The sequence below is a fragment of the Helianthus annuus genome, chromosome 12, assembly GCF_002127325.2.
Source record: "Helianthus annuus cultivar XRQ/B chromosome 12, HanXRQr2.0-SUNRISE, whole genome shotgun sequence".
Taxonomy (NCBI): Eukaryota; Viridiplantae; Streptophyta; class Magnoliopsida; order Asterales; family Asteraceae; genus Helianthus; species Helianthus annuus.
In genome coordinates this window covers 20645378-20665520 of record NC_035444.2, presented here as the reverse complement: position 1 = coordinate 20665520, position 20143 = coordinate 20645378, and the positions used below count along the sequence as shown (strand labels likewise).

Sequence of the window (20143 nt, the reverse complement as noted above, 5' to 3'; positions counted from 1 at the left end):
TCGAGGTCGTGGCCATTTCGTAAAATGATGCCAAGGATATCCGGGACATGGTCATTAACCCCCCAAAGGCTTTTAAGTAACAAGACTGTTTAAATGAGGCGATCAAATTATTCAATTAACCACCTAAGCGCTGGAAGATTTGATGCTCAATCAAGCGGTATTTTATATACCGTAACCCAAGCCCGTATAAGGGAAAATAAGTTAAAAGTATTTACCTTTGCAAGTATTGTTAATCAGTTAAATCACAGATATCTTTTACTGGGGCTCCTTATTCTGGAACGAAGGTTTTAAAATAACCTATTAGAATCCTAACGGGTCTTTGTATTAGCCGTAGCCTAGACCGGTTAGTTTCGAGGGATAGATACGGTTTAATCGCGTGAAAGGCGAAAACCGAGAATGGAAAGTGATTCTGCCCTAACAAGTTCGGAGACTTGTTTTATGTGGGTTTAATATTCACACTCTGGATTTTGGGGTCAAAATGATATGGTTTGACCCGTATCGGCTAATTTATGTAAACTAGTTACCTAAGCCGAACCGTGCGCGCAATAGGCGCAACGGGTAACCGTAGGAGTCCTACACTGTTTTCCTAAGTCAATATACTTTAAAGAGGTTGTGGTATCAGTAGGATACCTTCCATAATGCCCGTAACGAGTTTTAGTTCATTATACGCCCCGTAGGGGTTTTCCGGTCATTTTAAAGACTTTTAAAAAGGGATTTCTGAGTTCTACAGGAAACCTGAGGTTCCCGATCAGTTTAATAAGTCTAAAATATCTTATTTATTATTTAAACTCAGTAGCAACTGGAATCGGGTCAAAAGACCTTGTAGAACTCAAGTTTTGGCCGAAAAGGGCATATTCGGTATTTACCGAACCGTAGCCATAACCGCAGGTTATGAGCATGTTAAAATTAATTAAAAATCTTTAAAAATCCCAAAATATTATTTAACTACAGTGGGTAAAAGTTTTGGTGACGAAATCTTGGTTTAGGTAGGCGTTATGCTAATTGTGCCGTTTATTACAAAAGTTTCTTATAAATGCGCTATTTAGCATAACTCCCATTCTAGACCTCGGATTGGCGTGAAACCTTAGGGACATGCTTAGAATTTAGTAAGCAAGGTTATGGTCCCTTCACGTGTCCGAAATACTCGTTTTATTTTAAAAAGGGCGTTACGGTCAACTTTTAAGTAATTAACGGAAATGCGTAAAAGACTTGGACAACCAACGAACCGGTCACAGAGGGTGATACCATCACGTGAACTGGTCCTAAGAGAGTCCTAAGGCATATCTACATTGCACTAAAATGGGTCAGAACTGAAGTCAAAGCAAAAGTCAAACTTTTGCGACATTCGGTTCCGAACCGGGTCAATATAGCAAATGGCCGAATCAAACGAGCGTAGACAAGTTTATATACTTAATATCATGTTTTATGAGTGTCTATACAGGTTGCATATCATTTATATTACAGATTATGCAAGTATCGCAAAAATAGCTTTCTGTTGACTTTTTAAGTACGCGTTTGACTCGACATTTGCACTAGTTAGAGTGGTGATCATGGGGAACCCTTTCAGAGGTTTATTACCCACACAAATACCAACACATAGCTATTTTTGATTCGACATAAGACTGAGCCATTAAGGATTTATCTCGAAGTTAAAGCGTAGTTACGACGGTTTGATTTTTAGCTATATTACTAAGTAAAACTAAACCACAAAGGATTTAAACGACTTACAGAAGCTTGAACACGAAATAGGATGCTAGAATAAAGCTTGGAAGCTCCAGAGATGATCAAGAGAATGTGTTTGAGGTGTGGTGAAACTTATGCATACAATGGGTCTATTTATAGTACAAGACTTGCCCTTAGATCATTACAATACACTCTACAAATGAGTATGGATGAATGGCAAGTGTCCTAAGGTGCTATGGGTCGAGTAGGGGGCGCCCATACCCCTGGGAAACCCATACATAAGTGTTTTGCCGCTTAAAACAGCCAACAGCCAATTTTTCGTCGCTGGGCATCGCTTACGGACCGTATGGCTTAGGCCTTGCGGTCCGTAAGCCTGTGGCGGAATCTGATTTAATCATTCACCCCCTTACGGTCCGTAAGGCAGAACCTTTGCAGTTCGTAAGGGTTTGTTTTTAAATCTTTTTGAAATGATTACTAAATCTTAATAATTAATAACGAATCTTTGGTAATTAATAACCTGACCTTTCGGGTTTGAAGGGGTAACTTTGCGATATGGCCCTCGGTTAATTTCAATTAAGGCCTCGGGTCTTTTATTCGTACAGTTAAGCCCCCGGTTAGTTCGATTATTATCTGAAAAGCTTTAATTTATATTGTTGACGCTTTTAACCCTTCTCGTACGAATTTTATCATAGCTTTCTCCTTTTAAAACGGAACTTCGCGGAATTTATACAATATATTCTAGTGAGCGTATTTTACTGTTACAAAGCCTTGGGTACGTCAAAGGGTCACTCAGAGGTATAATTAAACATGTTAACACAGTTAACCCCCGCAGCTTGTAATCTCTCACTTTCTTCCGTGTTTCGCTTCCGTACGATCCATGACTTATTCGTTTGAAGGTCGAGCATCGTTTAGGGTTGCTATATAGTATACTTACCCTTAATTGACATTTATAACCCTCGAATTTACATACTTTCAAGGTTTGTCAACATTAGTCCTTTATTAATATTATACGCCACGTGTAAACTCAAGACACGTGTCAATACATTATTGGACACAAAATTTCGAGGTGTTACATCCTCACCCCCTTAAAATAAATCTCGACCCGAGATTTACTCGAACAAATAGGGATATTTCTCCTTCATCGTGGATTCAACTTCCCACGTGAATTCGGGACCTCTCCGGGCATCCCATTTAACCTTAACTATTGGTACATGTTTTCTTCGGAGCTTTTTCACCTGTCGGTCTTCAATCGACAAAGGCTTCTCCACAAACTTCAAGCTTTCATCTATATGCACATCTGTGTTTGGAATCACTAATGATTCATCAGCGAAGCATTTCTTTAGATTGCAGATGTGGAACACGTTGTGGATTCCATTGAGCTCTTCCGGTAAGTTCAACTTATAGGCAACTGACCCGACACGTTCGATAACCTCAAAAGGTCCTATGTACCGCGGGCTCAGTTTACCCTTCTTACCGATTCGCATCACCCCCTTCCAGGGTGATACCTTTAGTAACACTTTTTCACCTACCTCAAAGTGAAAATCTTTACGCTTCGGATCAGCGTAACTTTTCTGCCTGTCACGGGCAGCCTTGAGACGTTCCCGGATCTGGACAATCTTGTCCGTTGTCTCGAAAACTATCTCTGGTCCTGATAATTGGACCTCTCCCACTTCCGCCCAACAAACAGGCGATCTACACTTCCTACCGTATAATGCCTCGAAAGGCGCAGCCTTTATGCTGGTATGGTAGCTATTGTTGTAGGAGAATTCGATTAGGGGTAGGTTCTTATCCCAACTACCACCTAGATCGATAGCACATGCTCGCAGCATGTCTTCTAACGTTTGAATAGTACGCTCACTCTGACCGTCTGTCTGAGGATGGTAAGCCGTACTAAAGTTCAAACGTGTGCCCAAAGATTGTTGAAAACTCTTCCAGAAGTGAGATGTGTATCTAGTATCTCGATCAGAGATAATAGACACAGGTATGCCATGTAAGGCGACAATCTTATCAACATATAACTGGGCCAATGTATCGGAGCTATAAGTCTCCTTGATCGGTAAGAAGTGAGCTGACTTAGTCAGTCGATCGACTATAACCCATATTGTGTCGTTTCCTTTGCTCGTTTTTGGTAACTTGGTGATAAAATCCATAGTTACACACTCCCATTTCCATTCAGGAAGTTCAGGCTGTTGTAGCAAGCCAGATGGCTTTTGATGCTCAGCTTTGACTTGCGCACAAGTCAAGCATTTGGCTACATAAGCGGCTACAGACTTTTTTAAGCCTATCCACCAATAGTTTGCCTTTAAATCCTGATACATTTTATCTGCTCCGGGATGGATAGAATATTTGGAACTATGGGCTTCCTGGAGGATAACATCTCGTAGTCCTCCATAAATAGGAACCCATATTCGCCCATTCAATCTCAAAAGTCCATCCTTGTGAAGAGTTAACTGCTCCTCAGTTACTCCTAATTTTTCCTTAGGATAATTAGCTTCCAACACAGCCCCTCGCTGTGCAGCTAATATCCTTTCAATCAAGTTATTCTTTACTTCCATCCTCCTAGCATTAATTCGGATGGGTTTCATCCTTTCTTTCCGGCTCAGGGCATCAGCGACTACATTCTCCTTGCCGGGATGGTATCTGATCTCACAGTCATAATCATTCAAGGTTTCCATCCAATGGCGTTGCCTCATGTTTAGCTCCTTCTGATTGAACAAATGTTGAAGGCTTTTGTGATCTGAATAGATCACAAACTTGATTCCATATAAATAATGCCTCCACAGTTTTAGTGCGAATACAACGGCACCCAGCTCCAAGTCATGGGTGGTGTAATTCTTTTCGTGCACCTTTAACTGTCGTGAAGCATAGGCAATCACCTTGCCTTTCTGCATGAGCACACACCCCATGCCTGTGTGTGACGCGTCGCAGTAAACTACGAACTCTTCGGTACCTTCCGGTAGCGTCAACACAGGAGCGTTGCTCAGCCTTTGTTTCAAAATATCAAAGGATTCTTGCTGCTTAGGGCCCCAAATAAACTTTTCCTTCTTCTTGGTTAGAGAAGTTAAGGGCGCAGCAATCCTTGAGAAATTCTCAATGAATCTCCTGTAGTATCCTGCCAATCCCAGGAAACTACGGATCTCTGTGGGTGTCTTTGGCTCTTGCCAATTCATGACCGCATCTACCTTAGCGGGATCCACCTGGATACCACGCTCACTTACGACATGTCCAAGAAATTGGACTTCTCGTAGCCAGAATTCACATTTAGAGAATTTGGCATAGAGTTTCTCGCGATGCAGTAATTCGAGAATACATCGTAGGTGTTTCTCATGGTCGGCTTTATTCCTTGAATAGATAAGAATGTCGTCGATGAACACGATGTCAAATTTGTCCAAGTACGGCTTGCAGACGCGATTCATGAGATCCATGAACGCAGCCGGTGCATTTGTGAGCCCAAAAGGCATCACTAGGAACTCGTAGTGACCGTAGCGAGTCCTAAATGCTGTTTTGTGCACGTCTTCATCTTTGACCTTCAGCTGATGGTAGCCCGACCTTAAGTCGATCTTCGAGAAATAGCTAGCCCCTTGCAATTGATCAAACAAATCGTCGATCCTTGGCAATGGGTATCTATTCTTTATCGTGACTTTATTAAGTTCACGATAATCGATGCACATACGCATCGATCCGTCCTTTTTCTACACAAACAGGACAGGTGCTCCCCAGGGAGACGAACTAGGCTTGATGAAACCTTCTGCTAACAGTTCATCCAGCTGGGTCCTCAATTCCTTCATTTCAGTCGGTGCTAGTCTGTAGGGTGCTCTAGCAATGGGAGCTGCTCCAGGGATGATATCTATTCTGAATTCCACTTGCCTATCTGGTGGCAATCCAGGTAGATCTTCGGGGAAAACTTCTGGATACTCCGCAATGACAGGAATGTCTTCTATCCTTGAGTTGGGCTCTTCAATAATCACCTGTGCCATGTAGATGACACAGCCTCTTTTTAAACACCTTGAAGCTTTGAGCATAGATACGTTCTCGGGCAATCCATACTGCGTATCCCCTCGAATGGTGAGCGATTCACCAGTCGGGGTCTTTAGCACAATTTGTTTTCTATTGCAGACGATCTGGGCCTGGTTATGTGATAACCAGTCCATGCCCAGAACGATGTCAAAACCAGCTAGATTAAAGGGAAGTAGAGATAGAGGAAAAGAATGGTTCTTAATGGATATCATACATCCCTCTAATATAGTGGAGACGGTTTCTACAGTGCCGTCTGCGAACTCTACTTCGTATTTCACATTTAGGGTTTTGATAGGCATGTTCAACAGTTTGCAAAATTTTTGGTCTACGAAGGATTTGTCAGCGCCTGAATCGAAAAGTACTCTTGCAAATATATTATTCACGAGAAAAGTACCTGTTATTACGTTGTCGTCCTGCAACGCTTCCTTCACATCCATTTTGAAGACTCTGGCGTTATTCTTTTTGGTTTCCTCGGTCTTCTTGGCGAGCTTGGGGCAGTTGCTCCTGATGTGCCCCTTCTCACTACAGTTGTAGCAGGTCGCGTCTTTAATCTTCTTACAGTCCACAGTCTTGTGATCTTTGGACTTGCACAGTCCACAAGTATGCGTCTTTGACTGGGACTGTGAGTTTGGCCCAAACCTGCACTTCCCAAAGTGGAATTTTTGGCAGTTCTTGCACTTGGGCTTCTCTCCGGTTTGTTGTCCATCTTTTCTCGCCTCTGTTCCTCTCTTGCCTTCACTGTTCCAACGGTGCTTCTTTCCCGACCTCCGCGAGGTATCATCCTCATGCTTCCTCTTTTCGGCCTCCTTGTTCCTCTGCGATCTTAGTCGGACCGCGTCCATCGTGAGGGACAAAGAGAGGTCAGTCACAGACCTGAAGGTCGTTGGCCGAGAGGCCTTCACACTAGCCTTTATCGCGGGTTCTAACCCCCCGATAAAACGAGCAATCCTCCTTGGTTCCGGGGTGACTAGATAAGGAACCAAGCGAGACATCGTGTTGAAGCTCGTCAAATAGGCCTGGCAGTCCAGATTTGTCATTACCAATGACACAAAATCGGACTCTATCTTCTCCACCTCATGCTGAGGGCAGTAATTTTCTTTGATGAGAGAAACGAATTCCTCCCACGTCATGCTGTAAAGCACAGCTTTTCCCGAGGCCTGAACCAGCGCCCTCCACCAAGCTAGGGCCTCGCCCTTAAACGACTGCGACACAAACTTCACTACATCCCTTTCAGCGCAGCCACTGATGTCCACCACTGTGTCCATCTCATCCAACCATGTTATACATTCGACGACACCCTTCTCCCCCGTAAAGTCTCGGGGTTTACAAGATACGAAGTACTTGTATGTGCAGCCCCTGGCTCGGGAAGCATCAGTATACTCCCTTTCGCGACGAACACTATTTTCATTCGACGAGTGATTGTCGTCGTCCTTTTTGGGCTTGGACGAGTGGTTATCGTCGTCCTTCTTGGGTTTGGATAGTGGTTTGCTGTGGGTTTTTGAGTGTGTCTTTGGCTTTGATGGTGGTTTGGAAACTGTTCTGCTTCGAGATTCTGTATATTGTCGATCTAGAGCTGCTTGCACAGCGTTGTCGACAAGAGCCTTGAGTTGAGCGCCCGTTAGATTTATTTGGGCATTATCATAATCATCTTCATTGGTATGACTACTTCCTCCATTAGGGTTGGCCATAGTAGCTTGTATCTGCTGCAGAAGATAATGAAAAATCTATTTAGGAGTTTATCATTGAATTGTCTTTTATGGCAATTCATCAACCATGGTAACGAAGACCATATCCGGTTAATTTGTTACTCACTTTATATTTAGGATTTGAACATACTTATCCTAATCATAATTAATATTGCTAGTGGCATAAGAGCCTAGTCACGAGGACGTTATTATAATATTTAGCCGAGATTACGGAGAATCAAGGTATGAAGGTTTGCACCGTAGTCCTTTTACTCCTTCTGACAGGGAGTCCTAAACCACCACTGTCTTTTGCCTTATTATGACAATATGTATGGCCCGTAGGCACTACATCACTTATGGATGTTTAACAAGTGATCATCTTTATTGATGATTTAACCCATGATTTATTATATCATTAATTTGGGTTTTGGAATCCTTTAAAGGATTCTTGCATAAGAATGACGTGTGTGACTTTAACGAATCACATTTGTCATGATTGTCAACATGCTTACAGAGGTTAACAGGGAATCAGAATCTTTTAATTAGGTCTTACCATCTTGGCCGGATCTTAAAAGACACCTGGCTAGGTTTCACTCTTAAGATTCTTTATTTAGGCAGATCAAATTAAAATGAATGATTTTGATTTATTTCATATATAACAAAATGAAATTCATAATATACATTCCATAATTTTTTTAATACGATTACACACCGCCCTAAACGGGACTTTTGAACAGTACATACCTACATAGAGGTTTAATAAAAGGCAGGTCTACGCAGGGACTAATATCAGATAAGTGTCCACACAGGGACTAAAGATAAGTCCACGTAGGGACTAAAATACGATAAACATCCACGCAGGGACTTATTTAAAATAACCATTACATTAGAACATACATAAGGACTAATGGTCACGTTTCTTCTTCTTGCCTTTTAGTAGGTTTGCTAAGCCCTTGAGGAATCCTCGGTGGCTCTTACGTTCTTCCTCGAATTCTCTCTCCACACGGCTCAAACGGTGGAGTATTTCTTCTTGTTCGGGAGGAGAGAAACGTGGTTGTGGCGCCTGTTGCGGAACTGGAGGTCTAGGAGGTGCTGGGTACCCATGAGCTGAGTAGTCCGGTACTCCCATGTTCCCATGAGCTCCGTCGGGATAGCGTGCATTATACCTTGCCGCTACCACATATGGGTCGCGCTCATAGTTGTAGTTGTAATGTGCTTGTGATGACGGTTCGAACAGGTTGTAAGCCGTTGGACCCGTGTACGCAGGTATTGGGTGGTCATACCCAAATGGTGGCGAAGTTGGGGCAGCTGGTGCGGAGTTCGCCTCCTGTACAGGACTTGAAGGTCCTTCTTCTTGTAGTGGCGGGTAGCGGCTACTACTAGAGTGTCGAGGGGTGCTGAAGTGAATTTCCCCTCCTCGTGTGGACATACGGGCATTTGTCCTCCTACGCCTTGGCGGATCAGGCATTACTGGCTGTACCGGTGGCGGAGGTGGTGGCGTAACTGCCACGAAATGTGGATCCTCGGAGGGATCTCTTGGATGTTGCGGCTGTTGTGATGTCTGTGGCGTGTGGTACCACTCGTGTTGATTAAACAGCGCCATGAAACTATCTGGTCCCTGATAGGGTGCACCATGGAAGGATGACCCATCAGAGATTTCTATTGGATGCGTGGGCGTACCACGAGCAGGTTCTGTCGGATCAGTATCCTCGTCCATATGATCTTCGGAGAAGTGATCTTGTGGCCCTAACGGAACAAAGCCTGAAGGTTCCTGGATATAGTCAGCTGGGTTGAACTGACCTCTGAAGTATGGAGTAGGGTCGTCAAAATTTCGGTGCGATACCGAACGCTGTAGAGGTATGAAGGAGGGTTGCGGGTTGTTGGGATCGTTTTCGGAATTTGGCCCAAATGAGTGCCGGTATGATGGCGTTGAGCTATGCGAGGTGGAATGCCTCGCAGGTTCATAAAGGTCTCTTCGCCTTTGCGGTTCTTCACTCCTTGTGGTCGAAGGAGCTCGCGTATTTGAAGGTCCGGCTTCGTGATCGTGATGAGTAACGATTTCTCCTCTGCCTCTTCTTCCCCTTCCTCTACCTCGGAAAATCACTGGCGGCATATTTCCTGCTTTCAAAACTTTAAATAACAATAATAAAAGAAAAAGACAACTTGGAATAACAATTCGAATTTGTCCTATGTTCTCGTCTAGACTCAAGTATGTGCAATTGTGTCACTGAGATTAAACACATTAGGGTAGTGTTTAATTCACTCCATGTTGGCTCTGATACCAACCTGTCACACCTCGATTTCCACGTGTATCACCGGTGGGCCCGGTGGGGGATTACCGTGACGTAGTTGGTAACAATATAGTCAAACCACAATATATATATGCACAGCGGAAGCTTAAAGATAAATATAATTCAACCATTTACTGTAATATCAAATGTATCACAAGTAGTTGAATAGTATCCACAGGAGGGATCAAAATAAATAAAAACGTTGTTCAACAGATAAGACATCAAGCTTGCGAGACTTCTTAAGATGCTAAGGAGCTATTGCCATCCGATTACGTGTAGTACCTGCACTTAATCTTTTTGGGAAAATACATCAGTTTACACTGGTAAATACATTCAACCGACACTTTTGTAAAATGTTTAATAAAATTGATTTGTATGCACGAGGCACAAATTCTTTTATAACTTGGGAGAATTATTTAAAATTATAATCTTGTGAACGAATTACATGTTCCTTCTATACGTTCAGTAGCCCGGATCCTGTCCGGGTTAAAGATCAATAGACACACCACATTTGCGTAAGACCGAGGCGGGTAAACCATCGGCTACGTCTTTTAATAGTATAGACATCAACCAGGTGTACGCCTACACCCGGGTGTCGAGGTCGTGGCCATTTCGTAAAATGATGCCAAGGATATCCGGGACATGGTCATTAACCCCCCAAAGGCTTTTAAGTAACAAGACTGTTTAAATGAGTCGATCAAATTATTCAATTAACCACCTAAGCGATGGAAGATTTGATGCTCAATCAAGCGGTATTTTATATACCGCATCGGCTAATTTATGTAAACTAGTTACCTAAGCCTAACCGTGCGCGCAATAGGCGCAACGGGTAACCGTAGGAGTCCTACACTGTTTTCCTAAGTCAATATACTTTAAAGAGGTTGTGGTATCAGTAGGATACATTCCATAATGCCCGTAACGAGTTTTAGTTCATTATACGCCCCGTAGGGGTTTTCCGGTCATTTTAAAGACTTTTAAAAAGGGATTTCTGAGTTCTACAGGAAACCTGAGGTTCCCAATCAGTTTAATAAGTCTAAAATATCTTATGTATTATTTAAACTCAGTAGCAACTGGAATCGGGTCAAAAGACCTTGTAGAACTCAAGTTTTGGCCGAAAAGGGCATATTCGGTATTTACCGAACCGTAGCCATAACCGCAGGTTATGAGCATGTTAAAATTAATTAAAAATCTTTAAAAATCCCAAAATATTATTTAACTACAGTGGGTAAAAGTTTTGGTGACGAAATCTTGGTTTAGGTAGGCGTTATGCTAATTGCGCCGTTTATTACAAAAGTTTCTTATAAATGCGCTATTTAGCATAACTCCCATTCTAGACCTCGGATTGGCGTGAAACCTTAGGGATATGCTTAGAATTTAGTAAGCAAGGTTATGGTCCCTTCACGTGTCCGAAATACTCGTTTTATTTTAAAAAGGGCGTTACGGTCAACTTTTAAGTAATTAACGGAAATGCGTAAAAGACTTGGACAACCAACGAACCGGTTACAGAGGGTGATACCATCACGTGATCTGGTCCTAAGAGAGTCCTAAGGCATATCTACATTGCACTAAAACGGGTCAGAACTGAAGTCAAAGCAAAAGTCAAACTTTTGCGACATTCGGTTCCGAACCGGGTCAATATAGCAAATGGCCGAATCAAACGAGCGTAGACAAGTTTATATACTTAATATCATGTTTTATGAGTGTCTAAACAGGTTGCATATCATTTATATTACAGATTAGGCAAGAATCGCAAAAATAGCTTTCTGTTGACTTTTTAAGTACGCGTTTGACTCGACATTTGCACTAGTTAGATTGGTGATCATGGGGAACCCTTTCAGAGGTTTATTACCCACACAAATACCAACACATAGCTATTTTTGATTCGACATAAGACTGAGCCATTAAGGATTTATCTCGAAGTCAAACCGTAGTTACGACGGTTTGATTTTTAGCTATATTACTAAGTAAAACTAAACCACAAAGGATTTAAACGACTTACAGAAGCTTGAACACGAAATAGGATGCTAGAATAAAGCTTGGAAGCTCCAGAGATGATCAAGAGAATGTGTTTGAGGTGTGGTGAAACTTATGCATACAATGGGTCTATTTATAGTACAAGACTTGCCCTTAGATCATTACAATACACTCTACAAATGAGTATGGATGAATGGCAAGTGTCCTAAGGTGCTATGGGTCGAGTAGGGGGCGCCCATACCCCTGGGAAACCCATACATAAGTGTTTTTCCGCTTAAAACAGCCAACAGCCAATTTTTCGTCGCTGGGCATCGCTTACGGACCGTATGGCTTAGGCCTTGCGGTCCGTAAGCCTGTGGCGGAATCTGATTTAATCATTCACCCCCTTACGGTCCGTAAGGCAGAACCTTTGCGGTCCGTAAGGGTTTGTTTTTAAATATTTTTGAAATGATTACTAAATCTTAATAATTAATAACAAATCTTTGGTAATTAATAACCTGACCTTTCGGGTTTGAAGGGGTAACTTTGCGATATGGCCCTCGGTTAATTACAATTAAGGCCTCGGGTCTTTTATTCGTAGAGTTAAGCCCCCGGTTAGTTCGATTATTATCCGAAAAGCTTTAATTTATATTGTTGACGCTTTTAACCCTTCTCGTACGAATTTTATCATAGCTTTCTCGTTTTAAAACGGAACTTCGCGGAATTTATACAGTATATTCTAGTGAGCGTATTTTACTGTTACAAAGTCTTGGGTACGTCAAAGGGTCACTCAGAGGTATAATTAAACATGTTAACTCAGTTAACCCCCGCAGCTTGTAATCTCTCACTTTCTTCCGTGTTTCGCTTCCGTACGATCCATGACTTATTCGTTTGAAGGTCGAGCATCGTTTAGGGTTGCTATATAGTATACTTACCCTTAATTGACATCTATAACCCTCGAATTTACATACTTTCAAGGTTTGTCAACATTAGTCCTTTATTAATATTATACGCCACGTGTAAACTCAAGACACGTGTCAATACATTATTGGACACAAAATTTCGAGGTGTTACAACAACATAAAAAACCTCACAAATCAAAAACAGTAAATTCCATAGATGCCCCATATAAATTAGTTCACATGGATTTATTTGGTCCAGTGAACGTGAGGAGCATAGGTGGAAAGTACTATTGTTTAGTTGTCACAGACGGTTACTCACGTTACTCATGGGTTTTCTTTTTAGGTACAAAAGATGAGACAGGGAAGATGCTGATAGATCTGTTTACAAAATTGGAAAACGTCCATGAAGCAAGGATCAAGAGGATAAGGAGTGATAATGGCACGAAGTTTAAGAATCGGATTCTAGATCTCTACTGTCTTCAAAAGGGAATAGAACATCAATATTCTGCTCCTTATACACCTCAACAGAATAGAGTCGCTAAGAGGAAAAACAGGACGTTGATTGAAGCCGCTAGGACTATGCTTTAAGATTCCAAGCTTCCAGTTCTTTTCTGGGTAGAAGCTGTGAATACAGCTTGTTATGTCCTAAACAAACTTTTAACCGTTAAACATTTCAACAAAACTTGTCATGAACTTATGTTTAACGGAAAACCAAACTTAACAGGCTTTGAACATTTGGATTACCCTGCACCATTGTGCGAAACAAAGATAAATAAAAATTCGGTGAGGTAGCTGATGAAGGTTACTTTCTAGGTTACGTACCTGGAACACTGAATAAAAGGGTTTTTAATCTGAAAACTGGTAAAATTGAGGTTGTGTTTAATGTTGAAATTACTACATATAAACCTCAACAATCAACGAGTGGTCCAACTATATTATATAATTATGAGAGTGTGTTTAAATCATTTAATATTCCTAAGTTTTAAAATGCAGATGAGTCTTAGTTGATTCAAACGCTGATTAGTGAGGATGAAGAGGGTGAATTCATGCCTAGATCGAGTGTTTCAATGACAGATGCTCCGAAAACTTCCACAAGTGCTGTTGTTTATGATTCAAGCAATAGTGAGTCTAAACCTATTCAGGGGGGGGGGGATTTCACTAATCCGTTTGCAAATCAGAATATTCAGGGGAAGATTGGATCAAACCAGGGTAATAATTTAGAAATTGATGCCATTGCTACTACACGAGCAAACAAAGATCATCCAGTTGAAATGATACTTGGAGATCCTGCTGCAGCTGTTCAGACTAGGAGAAGCATAGCAGAGAGGCCAGGTCAGTATGCTATGATTGAGAAGCCTGGAGTTATGAATGAGTGCTTGTATAGCTGCTTTATTTCTCAAGAGGAGCCAAAAATATTCACATGGCTCTGAAAGCCAATTCATGGGTTGAAGTTATACAAGAGGAATTAGCTCAGTTTAAGAAGTTGAAGGTTTGGGAGCTAGTTGAACTTCCTAAAGGTGAAAAGAAATAGGCACTTAGTGAGTGTTTAAGTGCAAGAGAGATGACAGAGGAATCGTGACGAGAAACATGGCTCGATTAGTTGTCAAAGGGTTCAATCAGTATGAAGGGATTGATTACAATGAAGTGTTTGCACCAGTGGCAAGGTTGGAAGCAATTCGTTTGTTCCTAACCTTCGCTTCATTCAAGGGCTTCAAAGTATACCAACTAGACGTGAAGAGTGCGTTTCTTTATGGGAAAGTCCAACAAGTGGTGTATGTCTCACTCACAGCAGATGGGTTCGTTGATCCAGATTATCTAGATCGAGTGTACAATTGTATGGTTTACATCAAGCACCCAGGGCTTGGTATTAGACATTGTCAACACATATGATAAAGAATGGTTTTGAAAGAGGTCAGATTGATAGTACACTATTCATCAAACGAAAGAATGAAGATTTTATGCTGGTTCAGGTATACGTGGATGACATCATCTTTGGGTCATCAGATGAAAACATGTGTCATGAATTCGAGAAGGTGATGAAGAGTAAGTTTGAAATGAGAGCTATGGGTGAGTTGTCCTTCTTTCTGGGATTACAAGTTGACCAGAAGAAAGATGGGATGTTTATACATCAGACAAAGTATGTGCATGACATTTTGTCTCGATTTAAAATGGAGGATTGCGCTACTTTCAACACACCTATCTGCGAAAATCATAATCTTGGCCCAGATCATGAAAGTACTAAAGATGTTGATTCAACTCAGTATAGGGCAATGATTGGTTCTCTAATGTACTTGACTGCTTCAAGACCAGACATCATGTTTGGCGTATGTCTGTGTGCCAAATATCAGGCGAATCCAAAGGAGTCACACATGAAAGTGGTGAAGCGTATTCCAAGGGGAAACCTAAAATTGGGTTATGGTATCCAGCTGATAGTGATTTGAAGTTTGTTGCTTACACTGACTCAGACTTTGGAGGATGCAAGTCTACCAGAAAGTCTACCACAGGTGGATATCAGTTCTTAGGAGGCAAGATTGTGTCTTGGTAATGCAAGAAGCAACCTTATGTGTCTACCTCTATGTGTGAAGCTGAATATATTGTTGCGGGAAGCTGCTGCTCTCAGGTTCTCTGGATACAACAGCAGATGCGCGATTACGGTTTGGATTTCACTCGTACTCCTATTATGATAGACGATAATGCCAACTATATCAATCACAAACCATCCCGTAAATCACAGTAGAACTAAACATATTCACATTCGTCATCATTTTATACGGGATTGTGCCGAAAAGAAACTTATTGAACTTCATCGAGTTGACACACTAGATAACCTATCAGATCTTTACACAAAAGCTTTTGATAGATCTCGCTTTGAACATTTAGTCGAACTCATCGGGATGAGGAATCCTGAATAACTGGTTTTTCATAAGAATTTTGTAAATATTTTATTGTTTTCTTAAAAATAAAAAATAGAAAAAATAGAAAACCACAAAATCCAAAAACATTGAAAAATGAAAAATATAAAAATTAGAAAATAAAAAATGAGTTATCACTGTGTGAAAAAAGAAGAAATGATAGTACATCAGCAAGTTAGATTGTGACACTGAAACTGAATTAAAATGCTTAAGTGTGATAGCAGTTTCATTCATCCGGGGATATCAGGGTTGTCCTTCTGCTGCATCCAGATACATGCTGACCTAGGCACAACCAGGATATCTTAAAAGAGCTAAAAATTGCCAAAAACCTAGAAATTGAAGAAGCTCTCCTAGAGAGTCATTCAAATGTGCAAAATGCATAAATCATACCAAAATTGGTATTTGTCTTAGCCCTCCTTAGATATTGGTCTCTTTGTTGTACAGCAGTACTGACCTGATCACCAATTACCTATCGTTGTAAATGCAAAACGGATGAATTCGGTATACTCACCTACTACGAGGAAACTTTGGGCATACCTTGATCGCGGGGGTGTGTCCTGAAGTGGGACACACTAATATATCAGTATAATATTACCTTAACGTATCATATGGTAGTGGAACTTGAAATGTTCATGCATTTTGTTTAAGTGGATAAACAATACTGGTAATCGTCTTGGACTGCTTTTCAAGAAAAATTATATAAAGAATTATCTAATAGTGTGAAAACAATTTGATTTTGCTGATATGATCTTCTTACCAGTGATTCTCACAAAAACAGGGTGTTTACTGCTTTTGTTATTTATTTACTAGTTTTCAGAAAAATATAAAAATACAAAAAGATTGTCATATTTTCTTTAAAATTCTTAACGTACGAAAAACTGTTATTCTTGGAGGAGTTGTTACCGATAGGGGGAGACGGTATAAGAAAGTGAGTTCCAAAATTTTAAATGATGCAGGTTTTTGTGTGTTGGACGAAATTATTGCGTGTTGGTGCTGAATTGAATTTGCTTAATCTGTGATACAGTTTAACTATCTCTTGAATAATAATAATTTGTTTAACTTTGTTGAAAAATTCTTATGGTTTCTCGAGATGTTTGTTTTATAGTATACAGATTGAAGCAGTGTGTTGCTGAGAAGTTGTTGTGATGAGTTGAGGAGTTTGTTGCTGCTTGATAGAATCCTCCTTCTACAATGCAGAATGGATGAATTGAAGACTTACTTGGATTGCTAACTCAAAACTTGGAAGATATGGTGATTGGATGCATCAGCTTAGGGGGAGTCTGTTGCTGACAGAATTCGTGTTGAAGCTAACGCTATCCAAAGACCAAAGACTGTGAGATTCTGAAGACTAAAGTTCCTTTGCAGGCTATTGTCAAGGGGGAGTTTGTTGGTGTATATTTTTGTGACAACAGCTTTGGCTTGGTCTTTGGATGTTTTACAAGACTTGTAGGTGAAGATACAGATCAGTTCGAGTTTGGGTTTATGCGTGTGAGTCCAAGTGAGAGTCTAGTCCGATTTCTATTTAGAGTGTAGTTGGGCCTGGCCCAATTCGCATGTTATAGCTGTAAGTATATAAACTTCATGCTTTAGGGTTTAGGTTAGACAGTTTGACAGAATTGCTAGAGATTGAGAGAGTTATAGAAAACACAGAGAAAAGTTGTGAGTTCTTGTGATCTTGAGTGGTTGTAAACAATCGGTTTGATAATCACAGAAGATTAGTTTAGGAATTGTGTTTCGTGTTCTTTACCTAGTTCTTGTTTCTGTTTATTCGATTGGTCAAGGGGATTCCGCACCCTTGATTGATTATCAATCTTGTAACGATCCACGGGAAAGGGACCTATAATGGCAATACGGGCCTAGTTAAGGCTAACCAGTCCATGCCTAAGACTATATCGAATCCCGCAAGATTCATAGGTAAAAGGTTAACAGGGATAGATTGGTTGTTGATGGATATAGCGCATCCATCAAAAATCGTGGAAACTATTTCTATGCTACCATCTGCCATTTCGACCTCATAAGTAATATCTAAGGTTCTTAAGGGCCAAAAATTTATAGCCAACAAAGCTCTTATCAGCTCTGGAATCAAATAAGACTCTAGCAAAATATCATTTACGAGAAACGTACCCGTAATGACATTTGTGTCTTTGACTGCTTCTCTCGCGGTCAGTTGAAAGGCTCTAGCATTGCCTTTCTTGGCTTTAGTGGCCTTGTTCTTCCCGTCAGTTGCTCACTTTGGGCAGTGGATCTTTATATGCCCTTTTTCGCCACACCCATAGCATGTGGCGTTCTTTATATCCTTGCATTCATGGGATTTGTGGTCCATCTTCTTACAGATGCCACAACTTTTGGGTTGCTCATTCGGCTTTGCATCATTCGGCTTGGACTGGTGATAACACGAACTAGTCTTACCCTTTTTAAAATCCCTACTATGTGCATCATCACGTTTCCATTTGTGATCACTTTCAGCTTTGGCCGTTCTTACTCTTATCTTATCTTTAGTAAGAGATAAGGCTTGATCCACAGCAGATCTGAATGTTGTAGGTTTGGAGGATTTAACCATCCCTTTGATTTCTAACGCGAGTCCTCCGATAAATCGCGCAATGCGTTTAGACTTAGGGGTAATCAGATAAGGAACGAGTCTTGAAAGAGAGTTGTAATCAGATACGTAAGCTCGACAGTCGAGGTTCTTCATTGTCAGTTTTAGAAAGTCAGATTCAACTTTCTCCACCTTGTGAGGTGGGCAATATGTCTCGCGTATCAGTTCCACGAATTTAGGCCAACTTAGGTTGTACATTGCAACCTTGCCTGTGGATTGGATCAGTGCCTTCCACCAGGTTAGAGCATCCTCCTTGAAGGATTGGGACACATATTGATAGTGCCCTTAGTGGCACAACCGATTATATCAATAACGGTCTCCATTTCTGTTAGGATCTGAGGCTGTCTGTGATTGTGTTTGTTTGCATAAAACGAATAAGTGCAGCGGAAATGAGTAGCAAACTTTGTAAACACAAACAAAGGAAAGTGTAGATTGATAAACAATTGCTTTTCATTGAGTCAAAAGATTTACATAAAAGCAAAAGATTACAATGCAAGCTTACAATCTAAACTCCCCCTCAGCCTGATATACCAGAGTTGGTTGCACAAGATGAAAGGATGAATTGAGGAGAAAAACTCACTCAAAACGATCAAGTGTAACAGTACAGAGTACTGTCATACTTATAGGCAAACCAAACTACTGATATGCTTGAGCTGACGTCACCATGATAGTGACATCTAACGACCTAACAAACTATAAATACTGTTCTATACAAACTACTGTTATGTAACATCTGATAATCACTAAAGTACAAAACATAAGGAAACTACTGCTTCACGTTCCACTGTTGTAGCCTTAGCACAGATGTTGAGTCTTCAGTGCTTTCTTCAAAGGTGATCAGTCTTTGAGAGGGCAGTGCTTGAGTCTTCAGTAGTACTTAGGATACAGCAGTAGATAGAGCAACATAGTTTGTCTACAGCAGTTGTTAGATAATCATTAGAGTTTGGTTTATCAGTTGTTGTAGTTGAGCAGCACTTAACATCCATCAGCTATTAGATAACCACTGTCAAGGGGAGAGATTAGAGTAAACTGCTGCTTATTAAGTGTCCACTGATGGGATCCGGTTTTGGCTTTACATTATCTGTTCCTCTGTTAGGGTTCAATCCCAACAATCTCCCCCTGGAACAGATAATGCCAAAACCATTCCTTATTTAGGACCTTTATTACTCATCAAGAGTGCCCTAGCTTGTTCCTTAAATTCAACTTCAAATTCTTTGGCACTCTGGTCATCTACATCCTTGCACAGTGAAAGCTCAAGGAGATCCTGCAAATCTTGAACACTAAGGCCTAGTGCTTCTTTCCTTGATATATGCTTCACCTCACCATTGGATCTGAACAAAGTCAATATGTGGGTCTTTTGATCAGACATCCACTTTAGTATTTTTGAATCCAATGGGTTTCTTGGGAGAGATTTATTATCAGATGAGTTGAGGGACAATGGCCTTGAAAACATCTGCAGACTTTTAGACATTCTATTGAAAGCTTCTTCAATGACTCTGTTTGCTGCAGCTATATCATCTGCAGTTTCTTGTTCACTAAGCTCTTGTCTTTCAACTTCTGTCTTGTCTTTTGCAGCGTTTGGAGATGCAGGTTTGTTGAGTACCTTCTTAAAAAGGTTTTGAAGCCTTGATGAGCTGTCTTCATTTAGACCCATTTTTGAGATGGTGTCCTTGAGATACTCAGCTTCCTTTTCTAAGACCTCTTCTTCAGTCAGCTGTTTGCCTTCATCTTGTTTTGACCCAAGTGTAGGACTGTCTGCTGATTTTAGCATTGTCTTGAGGTTTTCAATTTTCTGTTCAAGCTTCATCATCTGTTCTCTTTTCTTTGAAGCATCTGAAGCAGTTTTCTTCTTTTTCTTTAGCCTCTCATAGGCTTCATCAGTTTGCTGCCTAGACCATTTTGATATGGCTTCAGCAGTGTCCATCTTAGCATCCACTAACTCCTTTTTCTTTCCTTTATATTCAGCAGTGAGGTCAGCAATGAGCTTTTTGTATTTACTCCAGTTTGGAGCATTTTTCTTCTTTGAAGGATCATTTTTGATTCTTTGGATCCTTTCAGCCTCATGCTTTAAAGCTACTAATGGCCATTCCTTAAACTGTTGTTT

The 20143-nt window shown here is 40.9% G+C and overlaps 1 protein-coding gene across 1 annotated transcript; it reads right to left on the bottom strand.

Annotated features, from left to right (window-relative positions):
- Positions 1-17670: 17670 nt before the first annotated feature.
- Positions 17671-19849, bottom strand: LOC110892567. Its single transcript, XM_022139724.1, has 2 exons — positions 19643-19849; positions 17671-18291 (listed from the first exon to the last, which is right to left on the bottom strand). The coding sequence occupies exons 1-2, from the start codon at positions 19847-19849 to the stop codon at positions 17671-17673; spliced, it is 828 nt and encodes a 275-aa protein (XP_021995416.1).
- Positions 19850-20143: the final 294 nt, after the last annotated feature.